The sequence below is a fragment of the Carcharhinus amblyrhynchos genome, chromosome 24, assembly GCF_965287045.1.
Source record: "Carcharhinus amblyrhynchos chromosome 24, sCarAmb.v2.hapA, whole genome shotgun sequence".
NCBI classification, from domain to species: domain Eukaryota; kingdom Metazoa; phylum Chordata; class Chondrichthyes; order Carcharhiniformes; family Carcharhinidae; genus Carcharhinus; species Carcharhinus amblyrhynchos.
In genome coordinates, this window is record NC_137347.1 from 3,363,687 (window position 1) to 3,383,093 (window position 19,407).

General features: G+C 42.5%; 1 protein-coding gene across 6 annotated transcripts in view; it reads right to left on the reverse strand.

Annotated features, from left to right (window-relative positions):
- Window positions 1-19,407, reverse strand: part of adgrb2 (adhesion G protein-coupled receptor B2) — a 930,376-nt gene that overhangs the window by 99,976 nt on the left and 810,993 nt on the right. For all 6 annotated transcript variants that reach the window (XM_080211622.1, XM_080211621.1, XM_080211620.1 and 3 more), the window contains 2 exons: window positions 11,490-11,556; window positions 9,980-10,065 (listed from right to left, as the gene is read on the reverse strand). In XM_080211622.1, coding sequence (XP_080067748.1) covers window positions 9,980-10,065; window positions 11,490-11,556 — 153 coding nt within the window. The remainder of the gene's footprint in view (window positions 1-9,979; window positions 10,066-11,489; window positions 11,557-19,407) is intronic.

The following is a 19,407-nucleotide window of genomic DNA, read 5'->3' on the forward strand; positions in this document are numbered from 1 at the left end:
GCTGAACTCAAAAGTGAGGTGAGAGTGCCTGCCCTTGACATCAAGGCAGCATTTGACTGAGTGGGGAAGCAGCCTTAGCAAAACTGGAGTCAATGAGAGTTGGAGGAAACTCATCACTGGTTAGAGTTATACCTGACACAAAGGAAAATGGCTGTGGTTGTTAGAGATCAATCGTCTCAATCCCAGGACATCATTGCAGGAATTCCTCAGAGTAGTGTCCTAGACCCAAACATTTTTAGCTGCTTCATCAATGATGTTCCCTTCATAATAAGGCCAGAAGTTGGGATGATTGCTGATGATCACACAATGCTCAGCCCTATTCACGAGTCCTCAGACAATGAAGCAATCTGTGCTCATATGAAGAAGAACTGGACAACAGTAACTCTTGAGCTGATAAGTGGTAAATAATGTTTGTGCCACACAAGTGCCAGACAATGACCATCTCCATCAAGAGAGATTTCTGCTGTCTCACTTTGACATTTAATGGCATTACCATCACTGAATTTCCTGCAATCAACATACTTGGGATAACAACTGACCAGAAACTGAACTAGACCAGCCGTATAAATACTGTGGCGTCAGGAGCTGGTCAGCAATTAGGAAATCTGCAGAGAATGATTTTCCAAAGCCTGCCCACCATCTTCAAGGCACAAGTCAGGAATGTAAGGAAATACCCTCCGTTTACCTGGACCAATGCAGCTCCAACAACACTCAAGAAACTCAACACCATCCAGGACAAAGCAGTCCTGAATGGTGCTTAATTAATACTGCATCCGCCACCTGCAACATTCACTCCCTCCACCACTGATGCACAGTGGCAGCTTTGTGTAGTATCCACAAGATGCACTGCAGCAACTCACCAAGGTTCCTTCAATCGCACCCACAGCCTCTACCACCATGGAGGACCAGGGCAACTGATACATGGAAACACCACTGATTGGAAGTTTCCTTTCAAGCCACACAATATCTTGACTTGGTACTATATCACTGTTCCTTCACTGTCAAAATCCTGGAACTTTCTCTCTGTGGGTATATCTACACTACACATACTTCAGCGGTTCAAGAAGGCAATTCACCACCACCTTTTCAAATGCAACTAGGGAACTGGTAATGAAAATACTGGCTTAGCCAGTGACATCCATGCCCTGCTAAAGAATAATTCCAAAAAGGCCTTGGTGCAAGAGGTTGAAAATAAGTCAGAAATTTTTTTTATTACTCCATCCTTAAAGTTATAAAGCCAATGCTCAGAGTGGACTGAGCAAACCCAAATCTATTCCTTGCTTGCTCCAAGAACCAAATTCAAAATCCAGTTGAATCCAATTCATGATCCACATAAAAGACAACCAAGATCCAAGCTGATAAGATAAAGCATTGCCTCCATTTTGGGTTTGATCTGACGCTTGCTCTTAGTCAACAAGCTCAGAAACAAAAGCAGCTAAGGGGTCCTTTATCCATAGGAGGCTCAAGAAAGAAGACCTGTATCCACAGAGCACCAGGAGCCTTCCAGATACACATAGAAAGGCAGTGGGAGCAGACAGCGGGAGCAGCCAATGCCAGGTTTCTAGCCTTGGATGCGATGCTGTGAGATGGTTATCGACATCAAACAAATGGTCATGGTCAATAAATTAATCTTCCAATGTCATATTTTACCAACTGCACATTTAGCCTCAGAGACTGCTCAATTCACTACACCCCAATTTCTCAACTATCAACAATCTCTCTCAATCAGATCTCATACCTAACATTTATATAGTGTCATTTCACTCTCACATCCTAACACTGACACAAACCACACTTAATATATCTAACAGCCCTTCATACAGAACCAGATATTCAACCACGTCTAAGGAAGGACACACTTGCCTGAAAGGCTATAGACTGGAGGTTTGCAGGAATGGTTCTTGGGATGAGAGGCTGAGCAAATTGGGCCCATACTCTGCGGAGTTCAGGATGAGGTAATCCCATTGAAACATCCAAAGTTCTTTGCGCATTCTTCTTTTGTCTGCGTGGGTTTCCTCTGGGTGCTCCGGTTTCCTCCCACAGTCCAAAAATGTACAGGTTAGGTTGATGGGCGGCATGGTAGCACAGTGGTTAGCACTGTTGCTTTACAGCTCTAGGGTCCTGCGTTCGATTCCCGGCTCGGGTTACTGTCTGTGTGGAGTTTTGCACATTCTCCTTGCGTCATATACTGGAGATGAGGGGGTTGGGCTATGAAGAGAGACTAAATAGACTGGGTCTGTACTCGTTGGAGTTTAGAAGGATGAGGGGGGGATCTTATAGAGACATATAAGATAATGAAGGGGATGGATAGGGTAGAGGTAGAGAGATTCTTCCTGCTCAGAAAGGACAGCAGGGCTAGAGGGCACAGCCTCAAGATAAGGGGGGGGGTGCAGTTTAGAACGGAGTTGAGGAGGAACTTCTTCACTCAAAGGGTGGTGAATCTCTGGAATTCTCTGCCCGTTGAAGTGGTGGAGGCTACCTTGCTAAATATATTTAAGTCACGGGTAGATAGGTTTTTGGTAGGCAAGGGAATTAAGGGTTATGGGGAGAAAGCGGGAAAGTGGAACTGAGCCACGACAGATCAGCCATGATCTTATTGAATGGCGGGGCAGGCTCGAAGGGCTGGATGGCCTACTCCTGCTCCTATTTCTTATGTTCTTATGTTATGTTCTTATGTTCTTATGTCTGCGTGGGTTTCCTCCGGGTGCTCTGGTTTCCTCCCACAGTCCAGGTTAGGTTGATGGGCGGCATGGTAGCACAGCGGTTAGCACTGCTGCTTCACAGCTCCAGGGTCCTGGGTTCGATTCCAGGCTCAGGTCACTGTCTGTGTAGAGTTTGTACATTCTTCTCGTGTCTGCGTGGGTTTCCTCCGCGTGCTCCGGTTTCCTCCCATAGTCCAAAGATGTGCAGGTTAGGTTGATTGGCCATGCTAAGAAATCACCCCTTAGTATCCAGGGATGCGTAGGTTAGAAGCATTAGTGGGTATAATATGTAGGGATATGGGGGTAGGGCCTCGGTGGGATTGTGGACGGTGCAGACTCAATGGACCGAAGTGCCTCTTTCTGTACTGTAGGGTTCTATGATTCTGAAGAGGTTTGAAAGAGTGGACACTAAGAAGTTGTTTCTTCTAGCTGGGGAATCTAAAACAGGGCACAATTTCAGGCTTAAGGGCTAATCATTTAGGACTGAGATGAGGAGAATTTTTTTGAAAAGGCTGCGAACCTTTGGAAATCTATCCCTCAGGGGATTGTGAATGTTCCATTGTTAAGTATCGTTATGGCTGAGACAGACAGATTTTTTGTTTCAGGGAATCAAGAAATACGCTAAGCAGTGGAAAAGTGCAGCTGGGGCACAAGATCAGCCATGGTTGTACTAAATGACGAAGCAGGTTTGAGAGGCCATGCACTCTATTCCTGATCTTTATATTCTTATGATAGCCATATGATCCAAACAGACTGCACCACACTTGCTGACACACTTGCTTCTCTCTTGCAGGACAAGGTGGCTTTTAACTGATGCAAGATTTACCTAAGTGGCAGGGGATAAGGACAGCTACCCTGTCCTCATTTACCCTTTGGAGAAGATGCTAGTTGCCAATATTGCAGCAGCCAAAGCAGTGACAGGGAAAAAAGTATTGAAGGTGATTTCCCTTCATCTTTTAATCTCTCCTGATTTACAAACTTCAGGTGGTATAAGCATGCACTTCTTGTTTTCCATACATGCTGTTATCATAATCCTATCTTTGTGCATTTCTCCATTCAGCTGGTGAAGAATTACAACCAAAGGGTAGAAGAGAAACTAGAAAAGCAGGAAGACAGCAATGAAGTAGAAACACATGCAGACATCAGTTCAGATGCCGTATTGCATGTACTTTAGAGGATAGCTTAAAGGTGGAATCTGCATGTGCTGATACACTGGGCACGAGTATCTAGGGCTGGGATAGGGTAAAGGTAGAGAGATTCTTTCCACTTAGAAAGGAAACCAGAACTAGAGGGCACAGCCCCAAAATAAGGAGGGGGGGTGGGCAGTTTAGAACAGAGTTGAGGAGGAACTTCTTCTCTCAGAGGGTAATGAATCTCTGGAATTCTCTGCCCATTGAAGTGGTGGAGGCTACTTCATTGAATACATTTAAGTCAAGGGTAGATAGATTTCTGATCGATAATGGAGTTAAGGGTTATGGGGAGAAAGCGGGAAAGTGGAACTGATCCACTTCCGATCAGCCATGATCTTATTGAATGGCGGGGCAGGCTCAAGGGGCTAGATGGCCTACTCCTACTCCTATTTCTTATGTTCTTATGGAACAAGGTTAGTACAAGAGCCAGCTTGCTGGAGGATCAGATTGACTATTATTTCTGCTGTAATGGCAGAGCATCATTGGAGTGGCCTGCAGCAGGAGGTGGATTGATAGGCCTATAGAAATGTTTTGTGCCTGGTAGGCATTCTGGAAAGTCTGCGCTCAATGTCAATGAGCAGGGAGGAGTCTGGAGCACGGGCAGAGAGCCTGGAACCCACCCTCAGTAGTGTGGAAGTGGTTACAATATCCATGATAACATTTGCTGATCCATTCATGACTTACAAATTTGATCGTATGGTGGTGGGGGGGGTTGGATCCCAGTAAACTTTGTTTATTTAAGCAAATTCCAAAAATCTTTTGACAAGGGTACTACAGAAAAATCATCCCTACAAGATTGTATCTCAGATATCAGGGCATTAGCGATAATATATTGGTCTGGATTGTGGTTGGCTTGTAGATCAGGAAGTAGTTAAAGACGTCTTTGGATTTCTTTGGAGACCTGTTGCCAGCAGTGTTCCATTGGACCCAACACTGAGCTGTTGCTCTTTACTTTTTTTAATTAATGGTCTAGTTGTAGGTGTAAAATTGTAAAAAATATACAAACATCATGTGGGAATGTTAGGAATGTAGATGGTGCTCAGGTAGGTCTTGATGTGTTGGGAGATTAGGTTTTTGTATGATCAGTGAAATTTAATTTGGAAAAATGCAGCATTTCACGCATGTGGGCAGTTGAATGCTAAACATAAATACACCTCCAAGGAAAAGCATTAGAACATAAGAACATAAGAAATAGGAGCTAGAGTAGGCCATCTAGCCCTTCGAGCCTGCCCCGCCATTCAATAAGATCATGGCTGATCTGTCGTGGCTCAGTTCCACTTTCCCGCCCTCTCCCCATAACCCTTAATCCCCTCGCTTATCAAAAACCCATCAACCCGCGCCTTAAAAATATTTAGCAAGGCAGCCTCCACCACTTCAACGGGCAGAGAATTCCAGAGATTCACCATCCTTTGAGTGAAGAAGTTCCTCCTCAACTCCGTTCTAAACCACCCCCCCCTTTATCTTGAGGCTGTGCCCCCTAGTCCTACTGTCCTTTCTGAGCAGGAAGAGTCTCTCCACCTCTATCCTATCCATCCCATTCATCATCTTATATGTCTCAATGAGATCTCCCCTCATTCTTCTAAACTCTAACAAGTACAAGCCTAGTTTATTCAGCCTCTCCTCATAGCTCAACCCCCTCAATTCCGGCATCAGCCTAGTAAACCTCCTCTGCACTCCCTCCAAGGCCAAAATATCCTTGCGTAAGTGCAGCGACCAAAACTGCACACAGTACTCCAGCTGCAGCCTCACCAGTGTCCTATACAGCTGCAGCAAGACCTCCCTACTTTTATATTCAATCCCCCTCGCTATGAAGGCCAGCATCCCATTAGCCTTCCTGACCACCTGCTGCACCTGCAGGCTGGGTTTTTGCGACTCATGCACAAGGACCCCGAGGTCCCTCTGCACCTTCGCCTGCTGCAGTTTTTCGCCATTAGAGCTGCAGGAGAACAGAAAAAGAGATCTGCGTGTTCTAGTGCATAGATCTCTAAAGAAGCAATGCTGTGAAGCATCAATTAGGGTGAGACGAAAACTATTTTATCCTTGCATCCTTGGTCAGGCTTGAGTGAGAGTATATATCCGGTTTAGGTCTTCTCGTGTATATCAACAAAAAGCAGAAGAAATCCTATCTAGCCAATTATTGTCCCCTTAATCCATTCTCAATCATCAGTAATCAATCTCATGGAGGATGTAATTGACAATGGTGTCAACTGGTACTTATTCACTAACAACCTGCTCAGTCAAGTTTCTGCTAGAATGACTTGGCTGCAGGTCTCCTTACAGCTTGGGTCCAGAATCAAATGCTAGAGATGAGGGGAAAGGAACTGGCCTTGTCTCCAAGGCAATATTTGACCCAATGTTGCATCAAGAAGCCCTTGTAAAATTGAAGTCAATGGGAATCGAGGAAAAAACTTTCCACCGGTTGGAGTCTCATTTAGTATGAAAAATGCTGGTTGTGACATGTCCAAGTATAATCATCTTCAGCTCAATGATCTTCCCTCCATCATAAGGTCAGAAGTAGGGATGTTCACTGATAATTGCAGTTTTAGTTTCATTGACAACTCCTCAAATAATGAAGCTATTAACATCTGGACATTATTCAGGCTTGGTTTGTAACATTTGCGACACAAGTGCCAGGCAATGACAATCTCGAACAAGAGAGAATCTAACCATCTGCCCATGATATTCAACAGCATTACTATCACTGAATCCCCTACTATCAACATCCTGGATGTGATGTGAAAGGGTCAACAATGACCAGAAACATTAGTGGACCAGCCGCAGAAATACTGGGACAAAGGAACAGGCCAGAGCTCAAGTAACCCACTTCCTGATTCCAGAAAGCATTTTCACCATCTACAAGGAACAAGTTAGGCGTGTGATCGAACAGCTGGGTGAAGCTCCAAAAACATCTTGAAACTATCCAGGATAAAGTAGCCTAATCCCTTAGTTACCAACTTAAAGACTTGCTCTGTCCACCACCACTCCAAGTGGCAGCAGCATGTACAATCTAAAAGATGCACTGCTGTAACCCATCAAGGCTTCTGTGACAGTACCTTCTAAACCTATATCCTCTACCACCTAGAATGGCAAGGGCAGCAGAAACATGGGAACACTACCACTTGCAAAATTACACACCAACTTGGCTCAGAACTACATCGCCATTCTTCCAATGTTGCTGAATCAAAATCCTGGAGCTCCATTCATAAAAGCACTGAAGGTGTAACTAAACATGCAGACTGCAGTGCCTTTCACCACTTTCTTGGGGTAATACGGGATGGACAATAAAGGCTGTCTTGTCAACAATGCTCATATCATGTGAATGGGTTTAATTTTTACCTTCATCCCATTTCCATTTGTTTTACTTTATTTTGTTTCTTACCATTCATCCATTTTATCATCCTTCTTTCTCATCTCCATTTTTCCACTTTCCACTCCAGCTCTCCTTCTTGCACCCATCCTGGCAATCCTTTAACAATCTGCACCTCTGTCCTGCTATTCTCGCATTCTGATCACTGAATGAACACTTTTTAGCACCTTCTCAGCCTTTTATATTTCTGTACCCTCATTTACATTCCCTTTGTCCCATTCCAGCCACACCCTGCCCCACATCCATCCCCCGAACACCCCATGCTCATCAAGTTTTACTGACTCTCTTTGCTCTCAGCTTTGACAAATGGTCATCCAGACTTGAAACATTGGCTTTATTCTCTTCCCACAGATGTTATCAGACCTGCTGAGATTTTCCAGCATTTTCTGCTTTTGTTTCAGATTCCAGCATCTGCAGTATTTCGCTTTTACATTGCTCAGCAAGTGCCACTTGCTCTTAATGACCACATTCATCATTTAACGATGACTGAGAGGTTGGTATTGTTGAGGTTTTTGAAAGGATACAGAGAAGTGGTACTAGATTAATTCCAAGCAAATGAAGAAAAACATCTTTGTTACTCATAAACATACAGATGGAGCTGAGGAGGTATCATGTAGAGGTGTGTAAGATAATGAGGTGAATAAGGGAATTTGCTTAGTTTGAATTAATAGTTAAATATTAGAAGTGGATACATTAAAACTTGTATGAAGTCAGATCTAGGTGAGGTGTCTGCAGAAGGTTCAATTAGAACATAGAACATTACAGCGCAGAACAGGCCCTTCGGCCCACGATGTTGCGCCGACCAATTAAGAAAAAAGCAATGACCCTCTAACCTAAACCAATCCCTTTCCATCCATAAACCTATCCACGGACCTCTTAAACGCCCCCAAACTAGGCGCATCTACAACTGCAGCAGGCAGGGCATTCCATTCCCCCACCGCCCAATTCCCAGAGAAGAGTGGATTTCTGGAAGAGGTTGCCCCTTCAGAAGAGAACTAAATCTCTTTCTGGTTGGGTGAAGATGATCTGGTGAAAAAGGTAGGTACGGCATTGAGTTGTCAAGGTTAGTGTTGTAGTGTGGACTTGGTTTGGTCACCTCGTGAGTATCAGAGAGGAATTTACTAATCAGGCCTAATTTAAAGACAACTGGAAATTTGTTCTTGCTTGTATTTTGCTGTCACACAAGTTGATTATAGACATCCACCCTGCCCAACCACCACCCTCCTGAAATCATCACAAAGAGAGAGGCCATTGGAGTGGTGCAAGCTCCACACCTGACCCACATCTGACTTAACTACTCTAATCGCTTTCTCCTGCCATTCTTTATTCTGTACAGTCTAATTGTGCACTTGTACTATTCAGTTCAAGAAAGCTCTTTGATTTCTGGCAACTTAAGAATGTCAGACATATCCTTAACTTAACTTTAATTGTTTTTGTTCAATGTGACTTGGTTCACGGTTTGCTAATAGTTGTAATGACAGGTTGAGACTGCATCATTAGTTTACTAAATTAGGAATGAGTCTTGTTGGCTTTTTCAAAGCTTTGATTGATTTAGTATTTGTCATGCTCTGTGGGCGTTCATTCTGTAAATTCACAATTTAAACTGTGAAGGAGATATGCTTTATTTTTGTGTTCTCTTCTAAGCAAAAAAAAAAAATTCCTCAGGTCCTTTTTCAAAGCTTTTCCAAATAGGGAACACACACTCTTGTTATGTTGCACCGTTCCTAACCTATCGCTGCCATGTGGTTTCCGGATATTAAAGCTTACATGATACTTCCAGCCTTCACTATAACAATTCCATGTGTTGTACACAGGTGGTCACATTTCTCCATGACTGTACTTTACATGGCAGTCTGCAACTTGTCTTGGTGACATCATTCATCTGTATTGTTCTCTGCTGGGTGAAAGTCATGGTGACTTTCAGTTGGTTGTTTACCCTGAGCATGCAGCACAATTTTCCAATTGTACAGTTCAAAATGGGAAGTCAGTTGAGCTTGCGATTCCTGAAAATTCAGTCATCCTCAAAGACCTCATGGGTTTGTATTCGTTGGAGTTTAGAAGGATGAGGGTGGCTCTTATAGAGACATATAAGATAATGAAGGGGATGGATAGGGTAGAGGTAGAGAGATTCTTCCCACTTAGAAAGGATAGCAGGACTAGAGGGCACAGCCTCAAGATAAGGGGGGGTCTTCTTCACTCAAAGGGTGATGAGTCTCTGGAATTCTCTGCCCGTTGAAGTGGTGGAGGCTACCTCGCTAAATATATTTAAGTCACAGGTAGATAGGTTTTTGATAGACAAGAATTAAGGGTTATGGGAGAAAGCGGGAAAGTGGAACTGAGCCACTTCAGATCAGCCATGATCTTATTGAATGGCGGGGCAGGCTCGAAGGGCTAGATGGCCTACTCCTGCTCCTATTTCTTATGTTCTTAGAAATGGGGTCTTTATAAATTTTGAGCCATTCTAAGGGACCCTGGAGTAAGGCAATTAGGTATAAACATTACTCTTGAAATCAATCTGATCGGTTTCAAATGAATATTGAGGAATTTTAATTAACAGAATTACAAACGAGAAAATAAACTTTACAGACAGTAAAAAGATAGTTGACAGGTGCAGTGTAGTGGTCATTTCAAATGTGACATTCAATATCACAAAATAAAGTGCAAGCTAAACAAAATAAAATATGTCACATTACAGTAAAAACACAAAAGTCAATACCTACCCAGCTCGCTGCTTTTTGGACTTATCTGAAATTCCATCACGGGACATAAGTTTGTTGAATACTATGATCCCAATGAGCATGTTTACCTTGTAAATGAAAACCAAGAGTAAGGAGGCAATGCATTTCAGACAGTTCTAATCAAGAAGCATTTCTCACAATTGAAGCGAAGTCCACATTTTCTCCAGGGGAAAACAAAATTAAGCTCATTCAGGCTTTAATTCAGTTTACAAAAATTGCATTGCTCTGCGTCACTTGAAGATTTGACAAACATGTTGTGTTCTGGAGAATCATCAGTTTGTAATGTAATGTGCGAGAGTAGGAGGCGGTGGTAGTAGTATTGTTATTGGGCTTGTAATCCAGAGACTCAAGGCAATGCTCTGTAAACCTGGGTTTCATTCAGTCAATGGCAGATGGTAAAATTTGAATTCAATAAAAATCTGAACTTAGAAGTCTAATAATGACCATGAAACCGTTGTTAAAATTGTCATAAAAACCCATCTGCTTAACTAATGTTCTTTAGGGAAGAAAATCTGCCATCCTTACCTGGTCTGGCCTACATGTGACTCCAGTCCCACAGCAATGTGGTTGATTCACAAATGCCTTAGCAAACCACTCAGTTCAGTGGCAATTAGGAATGGGCAATGAATGCTGGCCCAGCCAGCCACATCCACATCTAATTAATAAATAAAATTATTTTTGAGCTCCATAAATTGAGAGGTTTCACAGATGGTGTTTATATAAAATTGGTGGTTTATTGATCAACTACTTTGAATCAAATTGATAAAATAATAATTAAAATATTTGTCCACATTCTCAAAGACCAGTTAGTTCTAAAAGATCCTAATGGAGGTAGTCTGACTTCCTTTTGTTGCCTTGTGTATCAGTATGCTAAAGAACTGCTAGTAAATTTCCTCTGGTCAATAACCTATGCTTTTTTAACATGTTTGTTCAAAATACAGAACGCAAGAATTGCTTAATAGAAATACTGATAAAGCAACACATATTCATTTGTGTATAAATGAATCCAGAAAAGCCAACAGTTGACAAAATTTGGGGATCAGAAACTCAGAGTTAATAACTTGTTCCTACAATTTCCAAAATAAAGCAAGTGCAAAGCACAGATTTCTATAAACGATCTCCATGACTTATGGCATGCATCCATGTAAAACTGTTAATATTCAGTTACATGATCTGGAGATGCCGGTGTTGAACTGGGGTAAACACAGTAAAAAGTCTCACAACACCAGGTTAAAGTCCAACAGGTTTATTTGGTAGGAAAAGCCACTAGCTTTCTGAGTGCTTGCTGCCCTTTCAGCAGGTGAGTGGGAGTTCTATTCACAAACAAGGCACTCACCTGACGAAGGGGCAGCAAGTGCCTCGAAAGCTACTGGCTTTTGCTGCCAAATAAACCTGTTGGACTTTAACCTGGTGTTGTGAGACTTCTTACAATATTCAGTTACATGACATTTGTCCAAGTCATGTAACATGCATCATTAAAAATACAATTTACCAATACAATGATTGCAGCCGGTCCAACAAATGCGTAAAGGAGGCCTCCTTCCAAAGACAACCAGCAGCTGGAAACAAGCAAAAAACATAATCAGTTTCAAAGGAACATATCTGTTATTGATAAAAAGCAAAAAACGGTGTTTTATTAAACTGTAAAGAGAAACATGAGGGATATGGGTTGACTCCCAAGTCCCTTTCTTCATTTCATTAGAGGGCATTGTTTCCTGCTCGGTAATCCACTCCCTTTGGAAAAAAAACTGAAATGCCATTTGCCTTCTCAATCTATGCTGTATCTGCTAACTTGCTGTGATCCTTGTACATGCCCACCCAAGTATCTCTAAACATCACCACTGATAAGTTCATGACTTGTAAAAAGTATTCATTTTTCTATCCTTACTACCAAAATGAATAATCTCATGCTTGCCCACAATATATTCTGTCACCTTGTTGTCCATCTATCAACATCCTCTGTCAGCCTCTTTTTGTCCTAGCTTTTCATGAACACCTTTAGGTATATTGCTCTCAATTTCTCTTTCACAGCTGAAGCCCCAGCACTCATCCTTGTGACCTAGTTATATCCAGCCAATTTGAAAATGCCACAATGTGCCTGTACTTTGTTTGCTGTCCATTAAATAATCATCCACCCATGCTAATATATTGGCTTATCTCCGGAAGCCCTTATTTTACATACTAATCTTTTGTGCGACAATTTATCAAACTCCTTTTGGAAACTGACATATATTGTGTCCACTGATTCCCATTTATCTACTCTATTAGTAACAAGAATCACAGAGTGTAGATTTGACCAATCAAATTTACACTGACACATCAGAACCACCTGACCTACTTACCTAATCCCATTTACCAGCATTTAGTCCATAATCCTGAATGTTATGATGTATCAAGTGCTTGTCCAAATACTTTTTAAAGAATGTGAGACAAATGACCATCACCCTCACAGGGAATACATTTCAGACCATCACCACCCTCTGGGTGAAAGAAGATTTTCTTCACATCCCCCTAAACCCCCTGCCCCTACTTTTAACCTGTGTCCCCTCATGACTGATCCTTCAACTACAGGAAGAATGCCGCCATGTCCATGTCCCTCATAATCTTGTACACCTTGATCAGATCGCCTCTCAGTCTATTCTGCTCCATCAAAAACAACCCAAGCCTATCCAACCTCTCTTCATAACTTAAACATTTCATCCCAGACAACATCCTGGTGAATCTTCTTTGCAGCGCCTACAATGCAATCACATCTTTCCTATAATGTGGTGACCAGAACTGCACACAGTACTCCAGCTTTGGCCTCAGCAAAGTTCTATACATAAGAAAGTAAGAACTAGGTCTGCTCTCCCATTCAACAAGATCATGGCTGATCTTTTCGTGGACTCAACTCCACTTATTCTTCTGCTCACCATAACCCTTAATTCCTTTACTGTTCAAAAATTCATCCATCTTTGCCTTAAAAACATTTAGCAAGGTAGCATCAACTGCTTCACTGGACAGGGAATTCCACAGATTCACAGCCCTTTGTGTGAAGATGTTCCTCCTCAACTCAGTCCTAAATATGCTCCCCCCTATTTTGAGGCCATGCTCCCTAGTTCTAGTTTCACCCGCCACTGGAAACAACCTCCTTGCTTCTATCTTATAAGAACATAAGAAATAGGAGCAGGAGTAGGCCATCTAGCCCTCAAGCCTGCTCCGCCATTCAATAAGATCATGGCTGATCTGATAGTGGTTCAATTCCACTTACCCGTCTGCTCCCCATAAATCCTTAATTCCCTTATTGGTCAAAAATCTATCAGTGATTTAAACACATTTAACGAGTTTCTTTACTGCTTCAATGGGCAGAGAATTCCAAAGATTTACTACCCTCTGGGAGAAGAAGTTCCTCCTCAACTCTGTTCTAAATTGACTCCCCTGTATTTTGAGGCTGTGCCCCCTAGTTCTTGTTTCCATTTTAAGTGGAAATAACCTCGCTGCTTCTACCCTGTCTAGCCCCTTCATTATCTTATATATCTCTGTAAGATCGCCCCTCAACCTTCTAAACTCCAATGAGAACAAGCCTAGTCTACTCAATCTCTCCTCATAAGTTAACCTCCTCATCTCCGGAATCAACCTGGTGAACCTTCTCTGCACCCCCTCCAAAGCCAATATATCCTTTCTTAAATAAAGGGACCAAAATTGTACACAGTACTCCAGATGTGGCCTCACCAGTACCATGTACAATTGCAGCAAGACCTCCCTGCTTTCACACTCCATCCCTCTTGTGATAAAGGCCAACATTCCATTTGCCTTCTTGATCACCTGCTGCACCTGCAAACTGAGCTTTTGTGATTCATGCACAAGGACCCCAAGGCTCCTCTGCACAGTAGCATGTTGTAATTTTTCACCATTTAAATAATAGTCTATTTTACTATTATTCCTTCTAAAGTGGCTAACCTCACATTTACCAATGTTATACTCCATCTGCCAGATTCTTGCCCATTCACTTAGCCTATCCAAATCTCTCTGCAGACTTTCTGTGTCCTCCACACAATTTGCTTTCCCACTCATCTTTGTGTCATCAGCAAACTTTGTTACCCTACACTCAGTACCCTCCTCCAGATCGTCTATGTATATGGTAAACAGTTAAGGCCCCAGCACCGATCCCTGTGGCATGCCATTTGTTACCGTCTGCTAACCGGAAAAACACCCATTTATTCTGACTCTCTGCTTTCTGTTAGATAGCCAATCCTCAATCCACACTAACACTTTACCCCCAACTCCGTGGACCTTTATTTTATGCAGCAACCTTTTGTGAGGCACCTTATTGAATGCCTTCTGGAAATCTAAATATACCACATCTACCAGTTCCTCTCTGTCAACTGCACTTGTTATATCTTCATAAAATTCCAGTAAATTCGTCAAACATGACTACCCTTCATGAATCCATGCTGTGTCTGCTTGACTGAAGCATTCTTTTCCAGGTGTCCTGCTATTTCTTCCTTATTGATGGATTCCAGCATTTTCCCAACTATGGATGTTAAGCTAACCGGCCTGTAGTTATCTGCCTTTTGTCTACCTCCTTTTTTAAATCGTGGCATTATATTAGCTGTTTTTCAATCAGCTGGCACCTCCCCAGAGTCCAGTGAATTTTGATAAATTACAACGAATGCATCTGCTATTACTTCTGCCGTTTCTTTTAGTACCCTGGGATGCATTCCATCCGGACCCGGGGACTTGTCTACCTTTAGTCCCAATAGCCTACCCAGCACTACCTCTTTAGTAATAGTGATCGTTTTAAGGTCCTCACCCGCTACAGTCCCATGATTGTCAATTATCGTATGCTATTTGTGTCCTCCACTGTGAAGACCAACACAAAAAAACTTGTTTAAGGCCTTGGCCATTTCATTGTTTCCCATTATTAAATCCCCCTTCTCATCTTCTCAGGGCCCAACATTTACTTTAGCCACTCTTTTCCATTTTATATTTTATATATCCATTTGTAAAAACTTCTCCTATCAGTTTTTGTGCTATCATATTTTGTGCTAGTTTACTTTCATAACCTGTCTTTCCTTTCTTTATTGCTTTCTTAGCCGTTCTTTGTTGTTTTTTAAAGCTTTCCCAATCTTCTCGTTCCCCACTAATTTTGGCCACTCTGTATGCATTGGTTTTTAATTTAATACTCCCCTTTATTTCCTTAATTATTCATGGCTGGTTATCCCTTTTCTTACATTCCTTCTTTTTCACTAGAATATATTTTTGCTGAGTACTGAGAAAAATCTCCTTAAAAATCCTGCACTGTTCCTCAACTGTCCTACCATCTAATCTGCGTTCCCAGTCTACATTAGCCAACTCCACCCTCATCCTATTGTACTCCCCCTTGTTCAAGCAGAGGACACTGGTTTGGGACCCTACTTTCTCACCCTCCATCTGTATTAGAAATTCAACCATATTGTGACCACTCATTCCAAGTGGTTCCCTCACAAGGAGATCATTAATTTTACCTGTCTCATTACACAGGACCAGATCTAAAATAGATCGCTCCCTCATAGTTTCCTCGAACAGTATATTACAGAACCTATCTCAACAGCATTCTAAGAACTCTTCGAGTCCACTGCGTCCGACTTGAGTTGACCAATCAATATGAAAGTTAAAATCCCCCATGATTCCGTTTTTACACGCATCTGTTATTTGTTTGTTTATAGCCCGCCCCACCTCAAGGTTATTATTTGGGGGCCTATAGACTACTCCCACCAGTGACTTTTTCTCCTTACTATTCCTTATCTCCACCCACATTGATTCCACATTTTACTCCTTAACGCCTATATCGTTTCTCACTAAAGCCCTACTCTTATCCTTAATTAACAGAGCCACCCCACCTCCTTTTCCTTCCTGTCTATCCTTCCGAATTGTCTGATACCCCTGGATATTCAATTCTGTTCTCTTCAGAATTTTATGTTTCTATAAGATTCCCCCCTCATTCTTCTAAATTCCAATGAGTATAGTCTCAGTCTACTCAGTCTTTCTCATAAGTCAACCCTCTCAACTCCAGAATCAACCTGGTGAATCTCCTCTGCACCAATAACAGCACATCCTTTCTCAAGTAAGGAGACCAAAACTGTACTCAGTACTCCAGGCTTGCCTCACTAGCACCTTAGGTGCAACATAGCCACACTGTTTTTAAACACTATCCCTCTAGCAATGAAGGACAAAATTCCATTTGCCTTCTTCATTATCTGCTGCACCAGTAAACCAACTTCTTGTGATTCATGAACAAGGACACCCAGGTCCTGCACAGCAGCATGCTGCAATTTTTACCATTTAAATAATAGTCCATTTTGCTGTTATTCCCACCAAAATGAATGATCTCACATTTACCAACATTGTATTCCATCTTCCAGATCCTTACTCATTCACTTAAACTATCTATATCCCTCTGCAGACAAACAACAAAGAAAATTACAGCACAGGAACAGGCCCTTCGACCCTCCAAGTCTGCACAGACCACTTAATCAAAATCCCTTAAACTTCCGGGGACCATATCCCTCCATTCTCATCCTATTCATGTATCTGTCCATGCCTCTCAAAACTCACTATCGTATCTGCTTCCACTACCTCCCCGCTAACGAGTTCCATAACAAACAATAGGGAGCCCAACACAGATACCTGTGGTACGCCACTGGACACTGGTTTCCGGTCACTAAAGCAGCCTTCTGTCTCCTACAACTGAGCCAATTTTGAATCCACTTTATTTAATTATTCTGTATCCCATGTATGTTTGCCTTCTTTACAAGCCTCCCATGCGGGATCTTGTCAAAGGCTTTGCTGAAATCCATATAAACTACATCGACTGCACTATCCTTGTCTACACACTAGGTAAACTCCTCTAAAAATTTAATTAAATTTGTTAGGTGTGACCTCCCCCTGATGAATCATGCTAGCGAATCATGTTAAAAACAGTGTGGCTATGTTGCACCCAAGGTGCTAGTGAAGCAAGCCTGGAGTACTGAGTCCATGATCAAGTTTTGCCTCTCTATGTTAAGATAGATGCTCTTCTTTAGAAGGTTCTCTAATAGTTTCCCTGTCACTGACGTGAGACTCACTGGTCTGTAGTTCCGTGGTTTATCTCTACAAGCCTTCTTAAATAGTAAAACCACATTAGCTATTCTCCAGTTGTCTGGCACCTTCCCATGGCCAGAGAGGATTAAAAATTCGGAACAGAGCCCCTTCAATCTCCTCCCTTCACTCCCACAGCGGACAAGGGCAAAATTCTGGACCTGGAAATTTTTTCACTTCTAAGGCTGCCAGCACCTGCAATACCTTGTCCTTGCATACATCAACTTGCTCAAGAACCTCACACACTCTCTCCAAATTCCACACCATTGTCCTCATTCTCTGGGGTGAAGATAGATGTAAAGTATTCATTCAACACTCTACCAATGTCCTCTGGCTGCACCCACAGCTTGCCCCTTTTGTCCTTAATGGGCCACACTCTTTTCCTGGTTATCCTATTCCCATTGAAATACTTATAGAATATCTTTAAATTTTCCCCACTTTTACCAGCCAGAACTTTAATCATATTCCCTCTCTGCTCTCATAATTGCTTTCTTAAACCCTACCCTGTATCTTGCCTCTGCTGATTGGTTCAAAAAACTCTAATGAATTTCTCGTACACGATGGGTGGGATTTTATGGCTTCGCTTGAGCGAGACCAGAAATTCCTGCCCAAATACTACAGACATTTCCATTGCCTGCCCTTCGCCCGCTCTGATTCTGTGGTGGGCAGAGCAGTAAAATTCCAGTGGATTTTTCTTTTGTAAAACCATGCTGACTCTGACTGTGTGATGATTTTCTAAGTGAATTGTTCAAATTTTCTTCAGAACAGATGCCAATGATTGTTGTCAGGTTAACTGGTCTGTAGTTCTGCTCCCCCCCTTTCTTAAATACAGATGTTAAATAAAGTTTAAAGTATATTTATTATTGTCACAAGTAGGCTTACATTGACACTGCAATGAAGTTACTGTGAAAATTCCCTAGTCGCCACATTCCAACACTGTTCGGGTATACTGAGGGAGAATTTAGCATGGCCAACGCACCTAACCTACATGTCTTTTGGACTGTGGGAGGAAACCGGAGCATCTGGAGGAATTCCACGCAGACATGGTAAAAACGTGCAGACTCTGCACAGACAGTGTCCCAAGCCAGGAATTGAAACCGGGTCCCAGGCACTATGAGGCAGCAGTGCCACCATGCCATCTAACTTCCAAATTGTTGGGACAGTTTTAGAATCGAGGGAGTTTTTCAATGTATGTGCTTTTCTTCGTGCCAAGGTTATTGACCTAAACATTACTTGGAGGGGGGGAGTCAAGGGGTTGGTTGGGTCAGGTCTGAGGGAAAGGGGAATCTGCTTGACTCAGGTCTGTGGTGGCCTGGGGGAGAGGCGGGGGGGGGAGGGGAGCTGCTGTCAGGTTGGGAGTTGAGTGTGGAATGGGAATATCCAATAGTCCCAGTGGCACGGTGGAGGTAGAGATGCCAAGACATAATGGGGGAAGATCCTAAGTGGGTTGGGAGGGGTAATAGTGAGGTAATTAGTAGCAGGGTGGTGGTGAAGTCATATGGGTAGCTGGAAGGGTTATGGGGAACAGGTGGAGGCAGTCCTGTAGGCAGATGGTCAGAGGGCCTGGTGTGGAAGAGGAGACACAGGGGTGGTGTCAGTGGTGTTAGTGGGTGGCAGGGGAATTCTATTGGATAGTGTGGAGGAGGTGGCAGTAGGGTGCAGGGACTTGGGGGTGACATGAGGAGGGAGTGTCCCATAGGTGGTCAGGCTGAATCAATGTTAGAGTCACACAGAAATAATTATAATTCTTCCAACCTTTTATGGGTAATTATTGGTCTAGGACAGTCCGCATCATTCAAAATTTGCCATTTGAACTGCATCTTCCCAAAGCATGGCAACTGCCCTCCGGAAGTTTAAAGACTGCTGGGTAGCTGCTGCCCTTCTCCCAATGTTTGTTACAACAATGTTTGTTACAAACTCCAATTATTTTTTGCTTAATGTCCTACTCAAGAGCAAAGCTACTGTTCGGAGGCCCTATAAACCATTCTTACCGACATTTTATGACCTTTGTTATTCCTAATCTCTGTCCACATTGATTCTATTTCCTGATCTTCTGAGCTAAGGTCCTTTTTTAAGACAGTCCTTATGTCATCATTTACTATCAACCTTTTCTTCCCATTCTCCTCACTTTCTGAAAAGTTTTGTACCTTGGAATATTTATTTCCCAGCTTTAGTCACCTGGTCACCATGTCACTATAATCCAAACCATTTATTTCTACTTGTGGCATGAGTTCACCCACCTTAAATAAATGCTTCACACATTCAGATAAAGAATACTTCACTTTATTTTTACTACCAATTTTTGCATCCTA